The sequence below is a fragment of the Typopeltis vanoorti genome, chromosome 16 (genome assembly GCF_054136105.1).
Source record: "Typopeltis vanoorti isolate ZY-2024b chromosome 16, IOZ_Tvanoo_1.0, whole genome shotgun sequence".
NCBI lineage: Eukaryota > Metazoa > Arthropoda > Arachnida > Uropygi > Thelyphonidae > Typopeltis > Typopeltis vanoorti.
In genome coordinates this window covers 41607400-41631083 of record NC_143564.1, presented here as the reverse complement: position 1 = coordinate 41631083, position 23684 = coordinate 41607400, and the positions used below count along the sequence as shown (strand labels likewise).

The window sequence follows — 23684 nt, the reverse complement described above, 5'->3', positions numbered from 1 at the left end:
CTGTTATTGACTTTGGAAGCGTAATCTTATTCTCTTAAACGAATATGCAATGATCATCATATTCAGTTTTCACTTTTAAAGTGAAATTTAAAAAAAAACAAAAGAACTCAGGTTAAAATCATTGGTCATTTTAGACTCACTTACTGTTTTGATGGTCTTTTAATGATAAGTAGAAAGTGGTAATTCAAACTGAAAATGTTCATACAAACAAAAATTGGGGAAGAGAGGAGGGTCTCATCTTTGCTTGATTAAAAGCAAAGACGAAATATTTCTCAATTTGGATTTTATTTAACCATTTCTCACTTTTTTTTTAAACAATACGTGCTTGGCGAAATTGCACAGCACCCAAATTGCGGCTCGTGCTGTATTCATCGTTTTCCATTCTAAATTGCGCTTCTTATTTTCCGTGGAAATGATTCTTTTGTTAGCTTCACGACTTATGTTTTCTTACGTTTTCCATTACTTTCCATTCACAATAAACAAATTATCCGAAGTAAACAGACAACATGGAAGTCAGTAAAACACAAAACAGCTGAAGATCATGTTTTAATGTTGTTTGACTGCATTTGCCACGAAAGCAACTGAAACTTATGAGCGCGGTATTTTTTATAAGTGTTAATCGCATGCATTCTACGATCGTAAAAGAAAAATATGGGAGCTGATTTCTCACTCTCAGAAAAGTCCACCTGAAGGTTCCTCGTTTCGCCCTCGCGAGTGCGCTACGGAGATGCTTTAAGATATTGAGAGGTAGCCTGTCGTAACAGGAATATTTTAATCTTTTATTATATTCTAAAATCTACGAAAAAAGTTGGTTGCCATTGTTTATAGACTGATATAATTAAACTCATTCTGAGTTGAAAAGTACTTTAAAAATTATCCCGTACTCAAGTACTTTTCCAATAAGTCCTGACGCGAAGTATTCATTAATATTTCATATACAAATGCCTCAAATGCAGCCTGAAAAGCTAAAACAATCTCACGGTATCTCTTCTTCAACTGAGAGTGTTCTTTATCTGATACGGTCAAATAGAGTATCGGGGCGATTAAAGGGCAAACTCCTCTTACATTTTGTCTATCAGGAAGAGAAATTCCGTCAGTTCACTGCATTCGCAAGGTCGGTACTCCGGAAGTGGGTCGACCATAAAGGCAATCGCTACCAACTAGCAGCAAGTGATAAAATAGAGCTCAGCTCCATGGCTGAAACTAGTCGACCACGATTAATGGTCATGCCTTTTGTATCACCATATCCGCACTTTCGATCGCTAAGGTCCCAAGCTCGTTTGATTTTATTCCAGTTTTATTGCGCTTCTCATTCTTTCTGTAACTGAAGTTCATTTCTCAGCGGAAGCGGAAAGAAAGAAGGAGAAAAAGGAGAAAAGAATGAAGAGGAGGAAATATAAATATTACGATAGATAGTAGTTGTCTTCGGTCCTTATGCTCTACTCAGTATGATGAGTAACTGACTAGATGTAAAACATGATCGTATTTAGAAATAATGACGTATCTGCTAATTAAAAATGGTTGTAGCTTAGTTACAATCCGCTAGTAAAACTTTCTCAAAGGAGTATGCAATCGGAAAGGGATTGTATTATATAAATGAGTCAATGAACATTATCAACACGGCTTAGTGATAAAAGATTTAGGAGAAATATTATCGAATCCCATACGTAACAGACCGTGGAAGAAAAATGTCAGTGTTAGTTTTCAGAAGAAAGATTTAATAGAAATTGTCTAAACAAATGCGTTCGACTCATGTCTTGAGTGTTGTTAGATAAATTTAGGCGATATAAGGTTGACTCTGCGTTTTATTTATAACACAGTGTTCGTCGATAAGAATATTGGCAACGAAGGTGGTAAGATTTTTTTTTTTCAATAAAAAAAAAAAACTTTGTTTTTAGCTCGGTTTATTTTATTAAAGCTCTTCTATTATCGCAGCCACATACGTGTTACTTCCTGGCAACGTAAATATGGACCTGGAAATATGTGCGGTTGAGCACTTGGATGTCGCATTCACGAGTACCCAGTTATCTGTTGTATTTTTGACAAAATACACGAATAAAAGCAAACCCCGTTAGAGACAACTAACTTATTCTCTGTGCTACTCGGTATCATTCCAAGGTATCAGCGTTATTTATATCTTTATTTGTCTCTAAAAATATTATCGCGATGTCACTCTGTTGCAATATAATCTTCTCTAAAGGTGGTTGTCTAGACTTCTCAAGAAAACATAACATCGATTAGTCGTGGATGATAAAAATACTAACTATTGGAAACGGTGCTTGAAAAATAAGTATCAGAGAAGATTTGTTTTTAGTGAATTTTTGTAATTATTCCAAAATCCTGTAAATTCTACTTCTTGGTATAAAGCTGCTGTGGAGCTTTTTCGAATCACTCCGCTCTCCTGTTCGTGGTGCCAGTTTTCTCTTCCAACTCTGACTATGACAGGTGTGATGCCTTTATCTCGCCCCATAGAAGGCATATGTAAAACTTTGTTGCAGTGCACAAACATATGCGCGAGTGCCTGCGTCTGCACACATCGATGAGAAGCACTAAATGATGAATTGGCTCTAAGTACGCCCTGTGACCTTTGTGCCGTACATTAAAGTGACCGCTACCACAAGCAGGCGACACCGTCAAGACACTGCTTCACGAGCCGACAATGACACGAGCCTGATAAACAACCTAATTGACTTTTCGAAACAATAGGGGATGAGGGGGGGACCTCGTGTGACTAGGCACTAACCTTAGGGGAAAAGGAGGGGTGTCGAAAGGAGATAACGCACCAGTTGTCTCTTGATAAACTAGTATACGGAGATCAATGAGTGATCAAGAAATGGATGCGCATCTGGTATTGTGTTCTCTGTTCTCGCGAGACCTTCGTACGAACAGTGCAGGTTCACACGGATAACCGCTTTTCCAGGAAAGTGAGGCACTTAGAAAGTTCTGGTGGTGACAGAGATGTCAGCGTTCTTAAAGTTTACGTTGGAAAATCGAAATGGCCATGCTGGGAGGCAACGCATGATCATTTGGTTATTGATTTCTGGTCGTAGCATGGCCAATTCGATATTCCGGCTTCTAATGCCGCATCAAAGACCGCATTCCCCTCCCCTCCCCAGCCCTTCATACTTTCTTTTTGTTAGACAAGAGCATCTTCTAAGGACATTAAATTCACTTACACTTCCAAAGATAAGCAACAATTAGAACGTGTACGATTCAACGCCACCTACCTCATCATCGTATCTCAGAATTTCATAATTGAAACTTTAAACATTACAAGTCGAGATTTTAGAATTTCACTAATCTTGGTATTTATTATAGTAATCATGACGTTTAAGTATTTGCATTGCAAAGAATATTGCAATATGAAATTTGATGCGTGTGCTGTTCAAGGATATTTCTCTCCGTAAAAGTTACTTAGTAAATGGCACAATAAAGTAGCTCTGCTGAATACTGTGTAAAGTAGCATTAATACTTACAGGGTCTGATTGTTTTAGGTGCTTTTAGATTTCTTGTGTGTGTATATATCCGCTTATATGCATATAGCTGAACGATCATGAATGAAATCTGGCATTAGCGATATTTATTAAAATCTGAGTTCTCGATTTTAGTTCAATGAAGTACTTTATGGATCAATATTAGGAAAAATGGTTCAGATTGATACAAAATTATATGGTACACTCGATGATAAATAAATTGAGCTTCTACGTACACTCACCAAAACCAACGTTTTATAAAAATTGTAGTGTTTTATAAATAAGCGAGTGGTATTTCTAGAAGCCTCATTGATTTCTGTAAGCAGTGTCGTGTGAGCCTGTTGACATGGCCTTGACGCTTCAAAACGTATTACCGAGGATGTTAGCCCACTACAAAACAGTACGGTTCTGTGTCAGGAATCTCACGTGCTTGCATGTGTGTGTGTGTAAATTAAGTCGGATTTTGTTGTTTAAAATGAGTAAACTGGAAACTTAAGGCATGAGGATTCATAAGCGATGATATTAACGTCACTTGCCGGCCTGGTTAGCCGAGTGGTTAGCATAGCCGCTCTCCAGCCAACAGGCTGAGAGTTCGTAGTCCGCCGTGGGCATGGATGGCAGTGTCGTTAAGGTAGGTGGGAGATGAATTTTCATCGCTCGATGTGCGACAACCACCCACTTCTCGGAGACTTGCTTGAAAAGTTTCGTGTTTGTACAGTAAGGTTTCTGGACTTTGCTACAATATATTAAATGTACAAAAATATACATAAAATTAACTAAAAAGGGAAAAAAATAGTCAGCCCACTAAAGGAAAGCTTTACTAAAACTTTGATTGCAGCTAAGAAAAAAAAATTCGGTTAGGGAGACAAATAAAATTAAATATTTTAGTTGTTTACATGTAAGTTGCAAGTTTGTGATCATCGTCTATCTTTCCGTGTAACTTCTTTAATAAAGTATAACGCTGACGTCCCGATTCCTGCCTTAACAGTGATAACAATAGCACCTTACGGTTTTTTTTGCTTCTTTCTTATTTCCTTTTCTTGAAGAGAAAAAAATGCTTTATTGATTAATGTATAATAGATTTATTTTCTTTTTTTTTTTCCATCTTCACTTTTTATGCTTTGCCATAACTTTTGTTGAGATTTTTGTATTACGGTTCAAATTTCCTTGCATCAATCTACATTCAAACCCACATTAAGTTCCGTCCGTCTCTGCTAATAATCTAGTCTCTTCTTCCATGTGGATCACTGTTGACTGTAAAAGCTTCTGGCTCTTATTTATTTTTGAAGTATGCACTTCGTCGTACATCTTGCGTGATGGGGAGGGAGAGAGAGAAAGAGAGAGGGAGAGAGAGAGAAAGAGAGAGAGAGAGAGAGGAGGGGAGAGGGAGGTGTATAGGATAAAGTTCCACTGCAAGTAACAAGGCACGGTAATAATAATAATAATAACAGTCATGCAGGTAATTTGTGCTACACACGTGGTTTTCCTGGTTGCTAAGTAACGTATAACTGAGAAACAGCCATATTCATTGAGGGGATGGAAGACTGCAAGTCTCTCTCTCTCTCTATTGTCATTTGCTAGTGAACAATCTAGTTATCCGCTTCTGTAAACAATAAAGAAAATTTATACCGCGAAAAACGCGCCTTCCATCATCTTCACCATGCACATCTCTTCGAAGTTGAGCCAACAGCCACCGATAGAGGGCTGCTGCTGCGCGAAACAAAAGGCGATCGCCGCCTCTGGGGATAGGTTCTTCGTTTGATCGACTCTAGGGAGTTGGAAATGAATAACCACATTTGGCGGAAGGGCTGTTTACGAATAGGGACAAGGTGATTACAGCCTTATCGCCTGCCGCACGGGCGGTGGAGATGGTACACCAGTTAATGATTTACAGAGCGTGCAAGGGAGCGGCCCCAAAGTGCTCCTCTGTATTCCTTTGTTCACTTAAGACCATTATATCTCAGCCAAGGACCATAATGGACAGATAACATTTGCAAAACGACAGCCCTGTTCCGCTAAACGGCACTGTAAAACTGCGCCAACTTTTGCGTAGCGTTGCGCTCAAACGTATATATTACCACTCATAAAAGTGGAAGAACTCGTAATTTAATCATCTGGAGCTAGGCAACGGCAGGGAAGCGTAGAAAACTTCTATTCTTAATTAAGCAGTACATGCATTGTAGTCTAGCCTTTATCTCAACAGTTTAGGGCATATTTCAATGTGACATTTTTATTGGAATTTTCAGGCAACCGTTGCGCGGGGCTCTCAGCGTGAAATGAAAGGCCTGCTGATGGGCTTTCCACTTCCCCCCCTCTCTTCCTCCTGTAACACACACACACACACACACACACACACTCCTACACACATTCGTATACATACATCCAAGTCATAACCTGCACCTGTTTGTCACTGGCAACCAGTCGCACTAATTCTGCCTGGCCTCCACTGGCTACATTAAGACCATGGAAGAAAAGCTTTGTTAATTTGTCAGGAATACCGCCCTCCATCCTTTCCCCCACTAGTATTTATGAAAGTCTTGCACAGCTCATTAGGACCTGCGACTAATTGCCGTATTTATAATACAACCGTTTCTAATGGCCTTTGTTTTTGTGGTGATAAAGGAGACAGAATAGCCAGGCCCCATACATCTCCGGTTATTACTGTCATGGCGTCGCTAAGAAGGGATGACGACTATATATTTCTCTCTTAATGGGACTCGCTTTTCTTAACTTTTATCCACTTTTTGCCAGTCGGAACATAAATGGCTATGCCGGGGGAGTTTTACGATAATGCTTCAATTGTTTTTGATTCACAGAAGGAGACAGACGCCATCTGACATCTGTCATGAGTGACATCTAGTTGTGTGGCGTCCTCCGACTTTTTACGTTTAGAAATGGAGGTTTTTGTTCATACAAAAGATACCAAGCCAAGAATGGGAATTTATTTCGTCTCTATGTTCGTGCGTCAGTATGCTATAATTCTTTTCTCCTTCGTACCACAGGGTCAAAAATGAAAGCAAAGGTATGAAACAGAGACAAAAACAAGAAAGGAAAAGTTTTAGTTTTTTATAGTACTTTGCTCGAGGGAGAGAGAAAGAAAGAGAGAGAGTTTCGAAACCTAGTAATGGAATAGGCGTAGAGTTAAAAAAACAGCGAGTTTACCTAACAGAAGATGAGCATCCCAGTACACGAGAAATTGCTGTCTTGAACAGTAAGTTATAATTTTTGAGTACAATCCATCCACTTTTCTTTCATTTCATGAAGTTAACGATGCTAATCGAGTTAATGATGTGACATTTGATTTTTGGAAGGGAAGATCTGAGTTTGAATCCATTCAAGCACGGGAGAAAAACCTTTATAAAGTTTTAAAGTCCGAAGGCGACTTTAAAACATTTCCTCCTCTCATACGAGAAGGGGGGGGGGAATGTTTTTCTCCCCGAAAAACTAACACTCCAGACGGAGAACACACAGTTAACAGACATAACACACTAAACTTAGATGCAGTCCCCGTAATTCTAATCAACTGTAACCTAACTTTTCGTTTCGAATTGGACTTACGTATATTATTAGACTTTTATTAAACGGAAGTAGTTACTGTAAAGCACCACTTTCATTTCATCAAACGACTTCGTTTTTTAGAAAGAATGCTCTTAACTGTGCATCTTTCCAAATTACTTTCCACGGTGAATAGTGAAGAATGGAGGGTAGGGATTTGAACCCATCTGGCATGTTAAATGTGCATTATTGTAGAACATTCTGATTCTTAAAACAGAGAAGACAGAAACTACTGGATAAGTAACTGATTTACCACAGATCAATCACCAGAATCTGCCAGATCTGTGTATGTTTGTGTGTTCTCAAGCCAGAATTTAGAATCTCAGAATCTTTCTTTGAAAACTATCTTCTTCTTCTCCTCGAGAACTTCAAATAAGAGTTTTCTCGTATAAAAACATAAATGTTATTACTACGCTTCGCTGTCGCTAACATTGCATTATCATGGCGAAACCAAATAAATTACATTAAAAAAAATTCAAATTGGAACTTAAATAATATTGGGATGTAGGATACAGCAATTACGTTTTTACAGCCGTCGATAGAGTTCCAGCACTAGCTTTTCACAAATTGTTAACCCATATGAAACTACTACTACCGATATATGCAGCAAATTAAGAGTGCATCTGGAGCTGTTTGAAGAATGAAGATGTGATAATTAATTTCAGTAATGAAAAATATGTTTTTGTGGACTGGCGAAGGCAATAATTTAAGAAAAGTGCAGGCATTAGAGAACAAATTTAAAGATTACTCCCAATTTACAACGCAGGTGTGAATTGTAAAGACACGATGCACTAATAAGAATATAAAAACTTTCTTGTAGGGATATTGCTTCTGGATATTTAATAAAATTAATATGATTGAAAGAATTTTTGACACACCCAAACTCTACAATTACGTCTCATTATTAAAATTTGTTACTTTGTTAGCGGTGGAATTTGTTGTAGAGAAATATGAGAATTAATTAATTTGACTCAGTTGTTGCCTTTGCCAAGCTTTCTTGTTTAATTTGCCCTTTCATTATTGCTTCTGAAAGGTATTTTTTTGCCAAAACTCTATTCCAGTTTATAAGTGCATCGTGTCGACATCACGTGCAATGGCTTAATTTCTTAACTGCCGCTAAACCCGCTGCTTAAAAATAAATTATTGTTTTTTTTACCACAAAAATGAAAGCTTTTTTTTTTCATGCGTGTGTGTGAACAATATTACAACAGCTCTGAGGAACTAACGCTGTCTATTGCTCTTTTTTTCCCTCCTCTTTCCTTCCAGTCTAACAAGATGATGAATTGCCATATGCGCTTGGTTCAATCTGACCTATCGGTTCCGCATTGCAACGGATGTTTTATCGGGAGCATTTTCTAAATTTATTCCTTCAACTTATGCATTATACCGTTCAGCATGCGAGACGAAAACAGTTCTGTGGATTTTTCTAGCCCTGCTTCTTATGAGATGCATTTGAGTAAGTTTTGTGAAGTTGCTTGATTGCGTTTTATGTCTATCCATCAGGCGACAGCCTAACTTAACAAAAGACGTACAGGTTCATAACTAGTGCCGGTGAAGACATATCTTTCATGGGCTTAATTTCTGAATCAAATATTTATTAGCATATTCTTAAAGATTTGACATCTTTCCATGGGAAAGAAAGTATGCTCGAATTCTGTCTAGGATTTGAGAAACATTTTTTACAGTGAAGTGAGTTATTTAGTCTCATTCTGAGACTAAATTTCAAATTCTGAGGTGGAAATGTTTTTTTTTCTTTCAAAACAGACGCATTTGCTGACAACATACAGTTCACAGAAATGACAGAAATAAAAGTTGTTGCTGGTTTGTTACCGCTGCTGAGGTGACAGATTTTTTTCCCCATTCATTTTAAACTTAGATAGGTTTTATTTTCGATGAAACTCAGAAATACATCTCTGAGTTTTTGAGAAATCTTTCGATACAGAAACATTATTTTGACTTTACTGGAGGATAATGCAATTTAATTTAGTTAACTGTAAAACTTTCCAAATTTTATAAATACAGATGATGTGTTGCTATTGCCCATCATTAAAATAAATTAGGATGTCCCCCTGTTTTGAATAATTTGTTAAACACAAATAATTCCAACCTAATTAAATGATACATGAAAATAACAATCAGGAACCATTACTGTACATGATATGTGGATTTATGTTGTTAGCAAATACTTCCTTTGTAGGCAACAGGGCCGGTCCGAGAGTATCTGACACCCCTTCAAAGAAACTTTAGGCGCCCCTATACATTGTCTTTCTATATATATTTTGTCATACTCACACAAGCACACGTACACCTACACTTGTGGATATTTATAAAAATAATATCATTATGAACATTTAAAAAAGTATTAATCAAAACCAATATGGTTTTGATTATTGGTGGAATCATACTCCAGGAGATTGATGAGGCCAGGGATTTGGGAGTGTTGGTGGATAGGGAGTTGAAGTTTAGGGGGCACATTGCAAAAGTAACTAAAACAGCTCACCAAATCACTTGGCTTCTGAAAAATACTTTAACATGCAGAGACGAACAAGTTGTTGTTCCTCTGTATCGAGCCTTGATAAGACCCCATCTGGACTTCTGTGCCCAGCTATGGGCACCAGGGTTTCTTCGTGATGGGGAGGAAGTGGAGAGGGTCCAGAGACGAGTGACCAAGATGATAGCAGGTCTGTGGAATGAACCTTATGAGAATAGGTTGAAGATTTGTGGGTTGCAGAAATTGGACGATAGGCGAAGGAGGGGTGTATGATTGAGACATTCAAATTACTGAAGGGTTTTTATAGGATTGATCCAGAAGATATTTTTGAAAATATGACTGGTGGTGGGAGGACTAGGGGCCATGCATGGAAGCTGGGCAAGAGCGTGGTTGACAAGGGTGTTAGAGCTAGGTTCTTTACTTGGAGAGTGGTAAATGAGTGGAATAAGCTTTCAGAGTCTGTTGTGGGTGCTACGACCGTGAATGAGTTCAAGGCAAGGTATGATAGATACTGTGTGAATGTGGAATAGTTGTTCTTGACATGATGTTAGGGCCTCCCTCGATGAGTCTGTCGACTCCTTGGAGTTTCCCGGAACAATAATAATAATAATAATAATAATAATAATATATGATTACTCCTAATATCTGTATAGCAAGAAAATTATTACATCATAAATACAAAAATTATGAAAAATTAATCTTTCGGGCTTTTGCTTTGACAAAGCGCCCTAGGCGATTGCCAAAGTTCATCTAATGATAAAACCGGCCCTGGCAGGCAATGTGTGAAATATTGTCATTTCCTTGTATATTATAATATATTTGTTTTTTTATCTGGTAATGCGTAATGCATGATCTGTTGAAAGATATCGACTGATTCTTGTTAGTTTTCTCAGACTATGAACGTACTATGATTACATACATATACACATAAAAGAAAGTTGTTAGAAACTTGAAAGAGAGACATTAAGTTTGTTAATTCCAACACTTATTAATGAAACCGTTTCAAATGAATATGGCGAACAAAGTGCTTCTTAAATACTAAGAATATTTAAGGCTTACGGTAGAAATTTTATTCTAACAAATGACGCCAATATGTTATAATTTATATATTTTTTCTATTAGTTACAATGATAATACATTCAGTATCCTTCACTTTGTATTTACGTAGAATTACTAACTTTATTCACTTTGCTTTCATTTAAAATAAAATATGAGATAGAATTCGTTCAATAACTAGTGGAGATGCAGGCGGGATTTCATGTGAATCTTAATTATGATTTGACTTGCTGAGTTCGGAACAATTATCAGAACATGCGAAGGAAAGTTCGAACCGTCCAGCAGCCCTGGATGTTTTGTAGATATGAAACTGATTTTGAATTTTGAAATTTCCTTATATTTATCTGACATGCCTCATCTGAAGTATATAGTTTCATTAAGCAGTCAACATCCGTCCGATAAAGCTGTTTCTCGAGTTTCTCTTGTACTTTTATTCCCAGTACGTTACTCAAGGCCCTCCACGAAATACTTTTCTTTATTTAATATCTTTCTGTCCATTCTTCAGTAAAAGTTTAGTTGATTCTAGCAAACGTTTTTCTTTCAAGCAGAAAAAAAAAATCGCCTTCTCATCCCTCAGCACTGATGATAATTGCTTTCTTGCCTTCATTCTCATCTCCGCGTATTGTGGTTTTCGTTTGAAGTATTCCAATGTCGTTAATTCTTCGAGCCGTCTATTGAAAACTATCTCTGCTTTCTGAGAAAAGAAGAAAGTTGCACTAATAGTTTTAAAAACATGACTCCATCTGATGACCTCTCTTCAGTTATACACCGATCAACACAATGAACTTTCTCTCAAAACTTTTACACCAGCATTTCCGAAATGACCGCATGAATAACATAGTTAGTCAGTCGTTGTGCTTTATTTATTCGTGTGGTATTCTCTTTCCTATCTTAGCGTTGATATTCTGTTACTCATTTCATGCACTGCCTACCTAAACCCTTTGATACGGGAAGACAGTTTCTCTGCATTACCTTCGTGTAATGTGTTGGTAGTATTGTGAAACGATTTTGAATATGACATGTCCTCCTTTGCTTCAAAACAATTTTTAAAATATTCCGGTATAAAGAATGCTCAGTGCATAGAAATCGACTAAGCACCGTCCTTAAGTGCTAGAAATTCCATGGGAATTGTAAAATCTCGGCATATACTTCGCTGAATTATTGTAACATCTTGGCGAAGTACACACGATATAAAATTTAAATTGGCAACAGTCCAGAAAAGGGAAAATTCCAGACACCCCCATTTTACTTTTTTTGCATTTTGTCTAGAGAGCGAAATTATTTGTTTTCGCATATTAGAATTACACTTTCAAATGGCGTAGCTGAGAATTTTGGACAACCTCGTAGCAGTTTTCAAGGAGACCCTTGAGAATTTTACATCGTCCCAGTTACAATACTTGTAGGGGATTCTGTGCACTTAATTTTCATTTGATTTTGCAATCTCTCAATTCTCCAGATCGTGGAAATTTATGATATGGTGGTTACATCATTTATTTACAACCAGTGGCGGCTCGTGGCTTGAAATCGTGGGGGTGCTGCAACTTTCGAAATATATATACACACTGTAAGTACAGTGTATACGTGTTCGGATAAAATATCAAAATTATGGTAAAAATTTAAAAACAAATTAAACATGAAAAAATATTGTTTATTATCGATAAAATTATACAGTTTAGTATAATTCAAAATTACTTAAAAATAAAATCCATTCTTCTTGTTTTGTTTCGAGCGAAAAGGTCAATAATAATGTTTTCTTGGATGTTTGTGTGACTGTTGAAGAATTTTTTCCTCCATTGAAATCATCGCAAGTGCATTTAACCTATCCTGATTCGTAGTGCTCCTCAGAAATGTTTTTATTCTCTTTAATGTTGAAAAACAGCGTTCAGACTCTGATGTAGTCATAGGGATTGTCAAGAGAATTTTTATCAATACAGTAATTTCACTAAGAACACGATCTAAATTATTTTCTGTTATAAATTTTAACAGTTCAATTAATTTACAATAATCATTCATGTCGGGTCTACTGTAGAATACTTGAAGTTCAGTTTCAAGTTTTTCTTTGTTGATCATGGGATATATCGTGTTTAAGAAGTAAACACGATAAGCTACGAACAATACCACTAGCGCAAACTGCATATAAACAACAGTGGAACTGCGCTACGGACAGTGCCGCATTACGCTAATAGCTCGCATCTCACTATGACGTGCATATGCTTGCGTGCGTAACAATATATGACACTGTGGTAAACACAGTGCTGCTAGCGTCCTTCGCCCTCCTAAGTGCTACAAGATGGATTTTTATTAATTTTTATACGAAATAAGAGAATTGTATAGGATTGTTGATAATAAAATTAAATATTACAAGCAAATATAAATAAATTAATAAATATATTTATATATCGAGAAAAACTGGGGGTGCTGCAGTTCCGCAGTGCCTATGCACGAGCGGCCCCTGTTTACAGCCAAACAAAGATAAATTCGATACACTACGTCTGAAATAATCTATATTAAAGTTTTACTTGAATTTTTCTTTTTTAGTTGTTATAGAACAGTTACAAGTATCACCGTTAGCTTTTTCATAAGAAACAACACGTGATTGGATTTCAAATTTTCTTGACCACCCTGCGTTGTTCTACCGAACATCACTCTTCGGTTTCTTTTTATGATAGTTTCCTAAGGTGTTTCGAGATTGCAAACCTTAAGAATGCGATTATGATTTTCATTAGTACTCTCAATGATAAAATTTTGTATACACAAGAATGGCTGAATCTTTTTTTGAGTGTTTATAATATTAAATGTTAAAATCAGATTTTTAGTCATAGAAAGGTTATTGAAGGGCATCGTTGAATTGTTTAATGTGTGGAAGTTTCGAAAAATCCGAACAACTTGAAAGAATTGAGACCTCAGAGTAACAAAAAGACACTAGTTATCCCTCAAACCAAAGGGATTTTATCGCTTCACCTACATCTATTTTTATGATTCTGATTTCATGCACTGGTTAAAATCAACTGTTTAATGCCGTGTGCTACCATATAGTATTGATTCTACAAAGGTGTTCTTCATGAGAGACATCTTGCGAAATATAAGACCGGATTTGGTTTTAAGTGTTATTGATATTAGCAAACGAAAATTGCTACGAATGTGCAGTGAGTCGAAAGATGTCACTGATATTAAGATCGAAACGAGTAGGTGGAAGAAGAGAGCTTTGTTGAACACTGAAGAACTAAATTAATCGAATCCAGAGAAACGACAGTTACTTCAAATATGATCGAGGAACATATCTCGCTTTCTGTTTAAGGACAGAAAACTAAATATTCTCCATCTTTTTGTGGAACATTTTTGAGTGTAAACAGAATTTCTACATTTACTATAGTCATCTCCTATGCAAACAGAATGATTAAATGCTATTTACCTTTTTCTAAGTTGATCTGTCGCTCCTGCTGTCGGGCGTTATCCGCTGCTACCTTGAGTAACCCCTGAATATTCCGTAAAAGTGTTTCCATGGAGGATGCGCTTTGACCGGTAAGTGTGTTGCCATCGTTGACTACATTTGGAAATGCTAGAGGTTGACTTGATGGTAGGCGATCGGTATTAGCAGTACTACTGACATCGGGGTTGTCACTCAGATCTAAATAGAAAGCAAAACGACATAATAACGTCATAAGAGGTGTCGACCTTTTCTATCAAAGGAATTTTTTGTTTGCTTAAGTTTTAATTTAAGACAATGTTTCCAATTTCACTGAAAATGTTCTGAGTTCCGTAATAATGCTTCAGGTTTAAACATCCCCACAGAGTCAAAAAAAAAAAAAAAAAAAAAAACCCCTTCAATAGCAGTGTTGACTGCTGATGATATTGTAGTGATAAGCATAACATTAATACATAAAATATTTGTTACATCTCATAAAAATCTTGGTGTTATCATCTTCATCTTTCCACCAGTAATTTAAGTGTCCTCATCCGGTCTTGCACCATCGCTTTCCTGGTCCATTTGTATTATATGTATACAACAATTTTGATGGTGTGTCACTGTCTATTCGATTCAAATGTTCTATACATTCTTCTTATATTTACTAACATAATAATGTATTGGTTTTATATTCAGATGTAAAACCGATAACTGGATATGCTGTGTGGTCTTGCATAGTACATTCAGTTCCTTTTCTGAGCACTGTCATTTCTGCAGGTTGAATTCTTTTTTTGTTATCCTTTTTTATGGTCAATATTCCGCTTCAAGTAACGTTTATTAAAGAGGTATTTATGTAATCCGAAACACATTTTGCTTGATTCAAGCACGTTTTGCACTAGATATGACTAAAAGATATTTTTTATCATTTTACTTCCTTTAAAATATTTGATATCTTAATGTTTTAATATCTATATCTTAATATATATATTAAGATATTTACATCTGAGTTTTGTTGTAAGGACCTTCTTATGTATCTTTATTATATCTATTATATCTGTAATAAACCAGACACTCGATGTATGAGAGTATGAGAGAGAGACTGTATGTATATGTATAATCCATTCTTCATAATTACTGGTTGAACTAATATACTCTTTACACTTCTCTATCCTGGAAGAATCATCATAAGGGCTTTTTTTAATTGAAGGTAAGTTAGTCTTTTAATATGAAGATAGCTGGTTTTCCCTTTCGGAAATTAGCGTTTATCATCCCACCCAACCAGCCAATCTGCCAGAAGTACACACACAAAATAAAAGATTTCCTGGAGTATTTTGGTTTGGTTGGAATTACAGACAACATAACTAAAACCATGAGATTTGATATTATACCTCTAGCTAGTGTTTAATTTTTATTTATTTATCAGCATTAAAAGCCGATTTTCAGGTATAAAAAATTCTTTCCACCTCCGTTTGAGACCGACTAGCACATTAGCAGTTGAAGGTGAGTTAATTGATCATAATAAAGATTATAAGAACTGACAAGAAAGTCAATTACCATTACAATAACCAACATTTTTGCTGTCATCTCCCGCAAACAATTTTCTGGGAGGGGAAACCTACTACCTTCCATACGTCACCCTCTAACTTACCTTCAGTTGAAAAAAAAAGGCCCTTAGAATGTTTCTTCGCGGATAAAGGTGAGTAAAGAGTATATTAGTTCGCACAACACTTATGATGTTTGGACTGTACATACTTAAAAAAAATGCACATATGCATGAGTGGCCGGTTAATCACAAATATAATAAAAGTACATAATGAAGTAGTGGAGCACCGTGAACCTTTAGAACAGTTCTCCATGTGCAAGGACATTGAGATTCCTGAAACACTCCAGAAGTATCCCATCGCAAGCGGATGTGATGAATTCTTGCAGTTTCATCAGATTCTCCTCCCACCCACAGATCTGAGATTGCAATCCAGGGAGTGAGAGGATGTCAGTTCATTAGGTTAAACTCACTTCATGGATCACACTATTCGAAGGATCTAAGCAGTGCCAGGACACAGATCCTAGACCCTAATCATCACTTTAACGCCTTCGTCTTATATTATTGTCACCAAGCATAATGGGTCAATGCCTTAGTGTTATTGTCGGCAGAGATGAACGGAAAGGCATCACTCAAGCAACCTTTATTCAGTCCTTGGTGTCTAATGGTGATAATGTCCTCAATTGTTGTCCGCTGTTCAACAACATTCGGCGCAATGCCAGCGCATTGCACGTTAAGCCACTCCTTCGCAGCCTTTAGTTGTATTGACCAGTTGCAGCCCATCTGTTGGACGATTCTGTCAACTCTTCTGCCTCTTGCATCGGTCAGCATTATTCCTAATATCATTATTCTTGACATATCCGAGATGCTGTTGCAAATGGCTGTCTATCAGGAAATGAGTTACTCCCACTATCAACTCCCGATCGAAGTCACCCAGTCAGAACTATTTCCCACGACTTCATGACCTACCCGCTTCTAATCAATTTCTGTTTTGCGGCAATCAAATCGACTACCTATTTATAGCCAGTGCTTAATACGTTTTGCTATTCGTAAATGGAATCTGTGTGTGTGTGTTGTATATTTCACAGATATATACAGGGTGTTCGGGATAAATTTGACATATTTATAATTAATTATATTTTTCCGTAAGTTACATGTATTAACACACACTTCTCTTCATTTAAAAGTTTGGACCCTTCTTCATTCATATACAAGATGTCAGAAAGGATGGATAGCTGGAACCCACCTGAATCATGGAAGAGAATAACTTGTATCATGATGATTCGTGCCCGCCATCAAAATAAGGATATTACGACTGCTGCCCAATGCTCCCTGAATACAGTAAAAACAATCAGGCATGAACTAGAGACTTGCAATGGTGACTACGAGGATGTAGCAAGAAGAAAGATCCCTAGCAGACGATCTGATTGCGTTCGTACAGCAGAATTCCTCGCAAATCTGCAGGAACAGGTGTTGAAGAACCCTGGCATTGGAATTCGGGCTTTGTTCGTGGAGTTGCTAACTGTAGTCAAGCCCTGGATAACAAGGGTAGCCAATGGTAGGCCGTATATATGGCAGCAGGATTCGGCCCCTTGCCACACCTCTGGGAAAAGTCAAAAATGGTTGTCTGAAAATTTCTACGACTTCACCAGTCCAAATGTTTGGCCTCCAAACTCCCCAGACCTTAACCCCATGGATTATTTTGTATGGGGCGCAGTTGAAAAAGACACCAATCGCACTTCCAGTAATACAAAAGCCCAGTTAATGGATAAAATTAAAACAGTTTTTGCGGCCCTTCCCAGGGAGACTGTAGCATCAGCTTGTTCGAGGTTCCGAAGCAGAATTGAAGCTGTGATCGATGCTAATGGTGGTTATTTTGAGTAAATCTTGTTGATAGTATTGTAATTAACTCTGCCTGTAATGTTTTTTTGTCAATTCATTAAATTTAATAGATACAAAGAAGATTTTCTTTTTCCTTACGAAACTGTCAAATTTATCCCGAACACCCTGTATATATAAACGATATTATATGCATATGCAATAAAATTCAAATGTTACCTTGTTCCCTGTCGTCTTCTTCGTCATCGTCGCTGTCGTTATCATCGTCATCCGGACACTCGTTGTAGGCGGTTTCACTTCCACTTTGATCTCCTCCACCGTTGCTGGCACCAGCACGACTACTGTGTTGAGAGAGATTCAGGACCGGACTGTGACCATTGGCCGAGGCTCCTGCAAGAAGCCAGAAGTAGCCTAATAAAGGCCACCAGATAAAACCCAGAATTAGATCGCTACCTTTGACTGCTGCTTCACGGTAGGTTCACCAGAGAAGTATCGGCAGGCGGGGACACTATTGGTCCTTACCCTCGTTACATTATTAAAATAATTTTGGCAACTAATTCTTGTTTATGATGAAGTAAAAGTAATTCAAAGTTTCCATCATTGTGTAATAATAATAATATATAAAAATATAAAAATATGTTGAATAATCAGCAGTTTGTTCTCGCAATGTTTACGAAAGAATTCGTGGACTAGATGGCGTGTAAAATGCTCTATCTTAATTAATGTAAGTAATTAAGCATTAGTTTTGATAACATGCACCAAATCATGTAAATCGACTAAATTAGGAGGAAATGTGCAAAGAATCAGTAATTGCGAATCAAAATCAATTACTGTAAGAGGCATTTTTGCTTCTATTAATTGTAGAGAGCATGCACTAGAAACCACCTTAGTAAAGTAATGTGAAAAAATTTTAATAGGATGAAATAACTAAAAATATAAATGGAATCGAAATATGACATTTTGTTTAGTATTTCCCATGTTTCATGCAAATGAGGTTGCGGACAGGAACTACCTGAATGAGCACAGGTGAACTGACTGACAAAGAGGAGAATGAAAGAAACCGAGTTTTTCTCTTTTTTTTTTCTTTTCTTTTCTTAATCGAATTCACGTTTTCAGCGAATTATTCTAACTATCGGTAACTATTGTCGATATGCTTCAGACGTTTGAACATATATCAAGTTTCGGTCTACACATGACACTTAATGTCCTATGAATTCTGCCTCTCTCGTGGACGGTTGATATAACAAATAAATAGGGATCTAATAGCCAATTAAATAAAATTTTAATTGGCTACTCTTCGTAAATCGAATGGCAGCGGAATATCCAAACACTCCTATACAAGTCTGTCGTCGGTAATCAGTGATTATGGATTTCTTTGCCGCTACGAGCCTATTTATAATGATAAGTGTAATCGTCGAGTTCAAATTGATATTCATATAAAGTTATCTGATAGTATGATCTCGATAGCCTTTTGTCATTATTTATTGATACCTCGCCATATTTTCGTTTGCGCAGATAATGAGCTCCATACACTGTGGAGCCGAAGTTTAACTACAGTGTCCCAGAAATGAAATATTAATTATTTTTATTGAATGCCCTAGAAGTAAATAGTAAAAACTAAAATAACAAGCGAAGAAGTGAGTTTTTGATACGTCATAATCGGTCAATCGACAGATTTAAACCTTTAGATTTTTATACACTGCTTGGAAAGAAGTCAAAGAACCCTTCCCTCATGGGCAAGATGCAATGTGCAATGTAAGAAGTCACGTGTTTGTAACTGGTATAAATTGGAAGAATATGAAGACATTGAAGAGGCGTTGTGATAGGATGGCATGTTGCAGGCCTAATTTCTTCAGCAAATTGTTGACAAATTGGGCCATCACAGGTCGACAGTCAGTGATACCATACTGAGATGGAAGTACAGGGAGTCAGTTGCAAGTGTTACTGGCAGTGAACGACTTACCACATTTATCAAACGTGACCGTAGTGGGCTACGAAGGATAAGATGTAAAAACCACCATTCGTCGGGCGACACATTGGGTGCGGAATTCCGGACATCGACTGGAACACGAATCTGCACAAAAACATTCAGAACTAAACTCGCAAAATGGATTTCCATGGTAGGACCGCAATATGCAAACCCCCACATTAGCCGAACAAACACGCAGCATCGTCTTCATTGGTGAAACGAGTATGGTACAGTGGGACATGGAAACTTGGAAAGCTGTGTTATGGAGCGATGAATCACGCTACACCGTCTACAGAGCAGATGGACCTGTGTGTGTGTGTTCGGGTGAGTAACCCGATTATGAAATTCGGAGGCAGCGGTGTGATGGTTTGGTGCTGTTTTTCCTGGTTTGGCGTCGGACCTCTGTTTGTGGTGCCACGAACATTGAACTCCGAGAAGTATCTGAATAGAGACAATGCAATGCTTTCTACTTTGTGGCATTTCTACGGAGCCGATCATTGTCTCTTTCAGCAAGACAATGCACCGTGTCATAAAGCATCTTCTGTAGTTGCGTGGTTTTTAGACCTGAACATCACCGCACTTGACTGGCCTCCAGAAAGCCCTGATCTGAACCCTATTCGAACATTTGTGGGACAAACTGGAGATTTCGGGAAGATCAAGGAATGTTCGTCCCACAACAATCCAGGACCTCATTACATACCTATTGGAAGAACGGTCCAAAATTCCTGTTGATCGCTATCGTACGCTTTTGGAAAGTATGCCCCTTAAGATTGTTGAAGTCATCGCAAAGAAGTCCTACATCTTATTAAGGTGGGCTTCATGTTTGTTTTCTTCCTCACACTATGGTGTCCGTTGACTTCTTTCCAAGTAGTGTATATGAGGCTATGTTAAGTCTGAAGTTTAGCATATTAAACCGAGAAACATTGTGAAATTGAAACAGCGTAATCAGGAAGTTATCACAACCATTTCCCTATTTATACTGGAGCGTGACGTTGAAGAATTTGAACGTAGAATTAGATTGAGGATTGTAAATGATAGAAAGCATATGGAAGTTTACTAGCGGTTAGAATTAAGCTTACATCTTCACTTGTTAATTTAGTTCTTAGTATTTATTTCTAGAACCTTCAGTAAAAAATTGTTAACATCTCTTTTTTGGGACACCCTGTATGCTACAATTTTTTCGCGTTTTCAGCAGTTAGTCACGCTGTAAGACTGCCTGATTATCGCTCAAAGGCAGATAGACAGATACTAAACATTAACAATCACGGAATTTAATTCTTTCAATGGTTTGGAATAATGTCGATCGGGTGGTGGATTGGATTGCTTGGAATAAAGCATCTAAGACTGAAGTGTCTTCATGCGTTTATTATGTGTATTCTTCTTGCCGGTTTTCCCATTCTGCGGGATAATAATAATAATAATAATGATAATAATAATAATAATAATAAACACTGTCATCTTCGTATAATTCAGCGTCAGCTGAAACTCTATAAGAGTTATTCGCTTCCTCTAAAAGTTCGAACGTAAGCCTTTCCAATCAATGGGCTTCATCGATACTGAATGAACTACGAAAGTTCAATGAGTCTGGTAAATCTGAACTATTCGAATGTCTTTTTGGGTATTAATTGCTTATCAGGTGTATATTGGGCGCATACAATAAATGAATCATGATTCCGATTTTGAGATGGTGAAAATATTCAGATATTTTGCATCCTAAGTACTTAGCTGCAGCTTTTTTTCTGATAATTTTCATCGCATTATTAACACTCTGGTGTTGTACCTATCAGTAACTAGGAAATGCTTAGCAAATTTAACCGAATAAGATGATATGTTGAAAACATAAATGATACTTTATTTTGGCTTATGTTTCTCTAAATTTCTTGAACACCATCTTGCATCATTTGGAGTGTAGTTTGTTTGTTGAGAAGAACATGCTTCGAGACAACTAAGATAACGAACATCTGTATGTAACGGCAGTAATTTGCGCATATTCTCGGACCGGTATCTGTTTTGTTGGACCAAAATTTTGAGTTTCTGGAGGAAATGCAAATGTTATTTTAACTTTTAAACCAAACGGATTTAGCATGCTTACCTAAAAGTTGTAATCAATTAAATACTATAACAAGCTGTTATAGTTATTTTATAACATCACGTGGGAACTTCTATTACAAAGCAATTTTTGATATGCATAACGAATCTCCCAATGGAGCGCATAATATAAGGAATAAATTTATATGGAAGCAGAAAATGCATAGCACTAAAGTGAAGAACGTGAGCTCAGTTCATAGTGGGAAGAAGAAGAAACAAATGAGTTGTTCCAAGTAGCGAACGAATACATAAGCTGAACATACCGCGGCAGATTGAAACTGCTTCGCCTCCCGCTTCCTTAATGAAGCGAAAAAACATGCTTCGAATTCACTGCGATTCGACCATTACCAGTTTTCTTGAAGCATAGTTTTCTACTTAGCTGAGTAATGCTGTTTTACATAGCGAAACAACACACTCCGAATTCGAGACTTTGCTGTCAGTGGTATCAATCTTCCAGTATACGTTCAGCCATGGACTTGAAATGAAACTTTCATTATCATGCACACTCCATCCGGGCAGCTAGCGGTGTAGAAAAGCTCGATTTTTGTAGTATATGAAACAAATCCTTTCACGTAAATCACGCGATACTAATAGTTTTGTCGAACAACCAGAATAATAAAATGCATCCCTTATTTTTGCGTATTTGTTTCATTTTTTCTGTATTGTGATAGTGTAAAGAACTGAGTTATGTGATTAGTAATTTTGTGATAATATGTCCTTTGACATTCCAGTTGCTGTTACACATTAACATGTCTAGACCATCAGAGATACGGGTGAGAAAAAGGAATAAAAAAAAGGCGTGCGATTTCACCTGAGTGGTATTTTATGATGTTCAGTAAAAATAACGGATGTGAAAAGGGTTAAAAATTTGCATCCTTAAAGTAACCAAAAGTAATCTAAAGTTTACGAAACTTATGTGATTTCTGCATGAGTTGCCTTAAGACAGCACCATTTAAATCATGCCTTATGATTTTAAAATAAAATATTATTTAAGTTAAATTTTCGATTTGTCAGAAGAAAATACACCAGCTGGAATTAAAAACGTTAATTTTCAAATAGTAAATGTATGAATTACGTTCTATAAACCGCAATTTTAAGCATATTACTTTGGGAACACGTTTACAATTTCATCTTCACCTCACACACGATACTGATGTGCTATAGGTACTTATACTTCTTGTATGTGGAATAAATAAATATATCTGTGTGTGTTGTGTGTATGCATGCGTGCGTACACACATTTTATACAACAAAATTTGTGCAGATCACTCTTTTATATAATGCAATCTTTAAAACAAAGATAGTGATATCCGCATTGACTCCTGGTGACTTTCGTGAGGCTACGCCTGCAAAAAATAAATAGATACGGTTTCGATTCTGGTCACCAATTATAGGATTTTTTCTGATTCTAAAGTTAGTCGATCTTTGGTCTAGATCAGTACCGTTTTCTCTCCCAAGGTTAAAAACTAGAAACTCTGGTTTTTAATTTTGCACCTAATCAAAATCAACAGTAGATCAGGCACACGAGTACATACAACCAAATACGAGTTAGAATTAGGAACATCATCTCCTATTGCACGCTTCGTGAATGCACTCAACTTTGGTGAATGGAGCAGGTTCCCAAAAAAAGTCGCCTCCTCCCGGTGGGAAGTGAAAAGGCACTAGAACAGAATTTTTTTTTTTGCATTCAGATGGTTAATATTTAAAGTTTAGACACTAATAAAAATGAAGATATTGCATTCACTGCTTTAAAGGCATTTTTCTAACAATTCTAGTTAAGCTGAGTGAATTTGGGAGTTTGAAAGGATACCGCTATTTGCAATGGATTCTGAAATACAAGGCCAACTAATAATAATAATACACTTTCTGTTTAAATGGTGTGGATTCAAAAGTAATGCATCTTACAATTATTATATTAACGTATTGATTTTTGTGTATTAAATTTCTTAATACCATCTCTGTCCTAAAATATATTTATTTATTAATACAATTTAGATAAACAAAATATTTATTATGATAATTATTTTGTAATACTTATTTAATTAACATGAGAGGCATAATGCAAATATTCTTGACAGAGAAGTGCCCTAGATAAATTTGAATCTATCGTCGTAACTGCGCAGTATCAAGGCAACTCATGCGGGAACTAGTGTACTCTTATAAAGAGACCGAACACTTTAAATTCTATACAAACTGAGCAACTATCTTTTTCCTGCATATATATATACAGTATATATATATATATATTGTCACTAAATATAGTCATC

At 36.8% G+C, this 23684-nt stretch overlaps 1 protein-coding gene across 8 annotated transcripts in view; it reads right to left on the bottom strand.

Annotated features, from left to right (window-relative positions):
* LOC150097970 (dachshund homolog 1-like) overlaps positions 1-23684 on the bottom strand; it is a 290648-nt gene that overhangs the window by 47186 nt on the left and 219778 nt on the right. For 7 of the 8 annotated variants that reach the window (XM_090406400.1, XM_090406399.1, XM_090406396.1 and 4 more), the window contains 2 exons: positions 17580-17771; positions 13988-14203 (listed from right to left, as the gene is read on the bottom strand). In XM_090406400.1, coding sequence (XP_090262526.1) covers positions 13988-14203; positions 17580-17771 — 408 coding nt within the window. The remainder of the gene's footprint in view (positions 1-13987; positions 14204-17579; positions 17772-23684) is intronic. The other variant, XM_090406398.1, reaches the window with a different exon arrangement.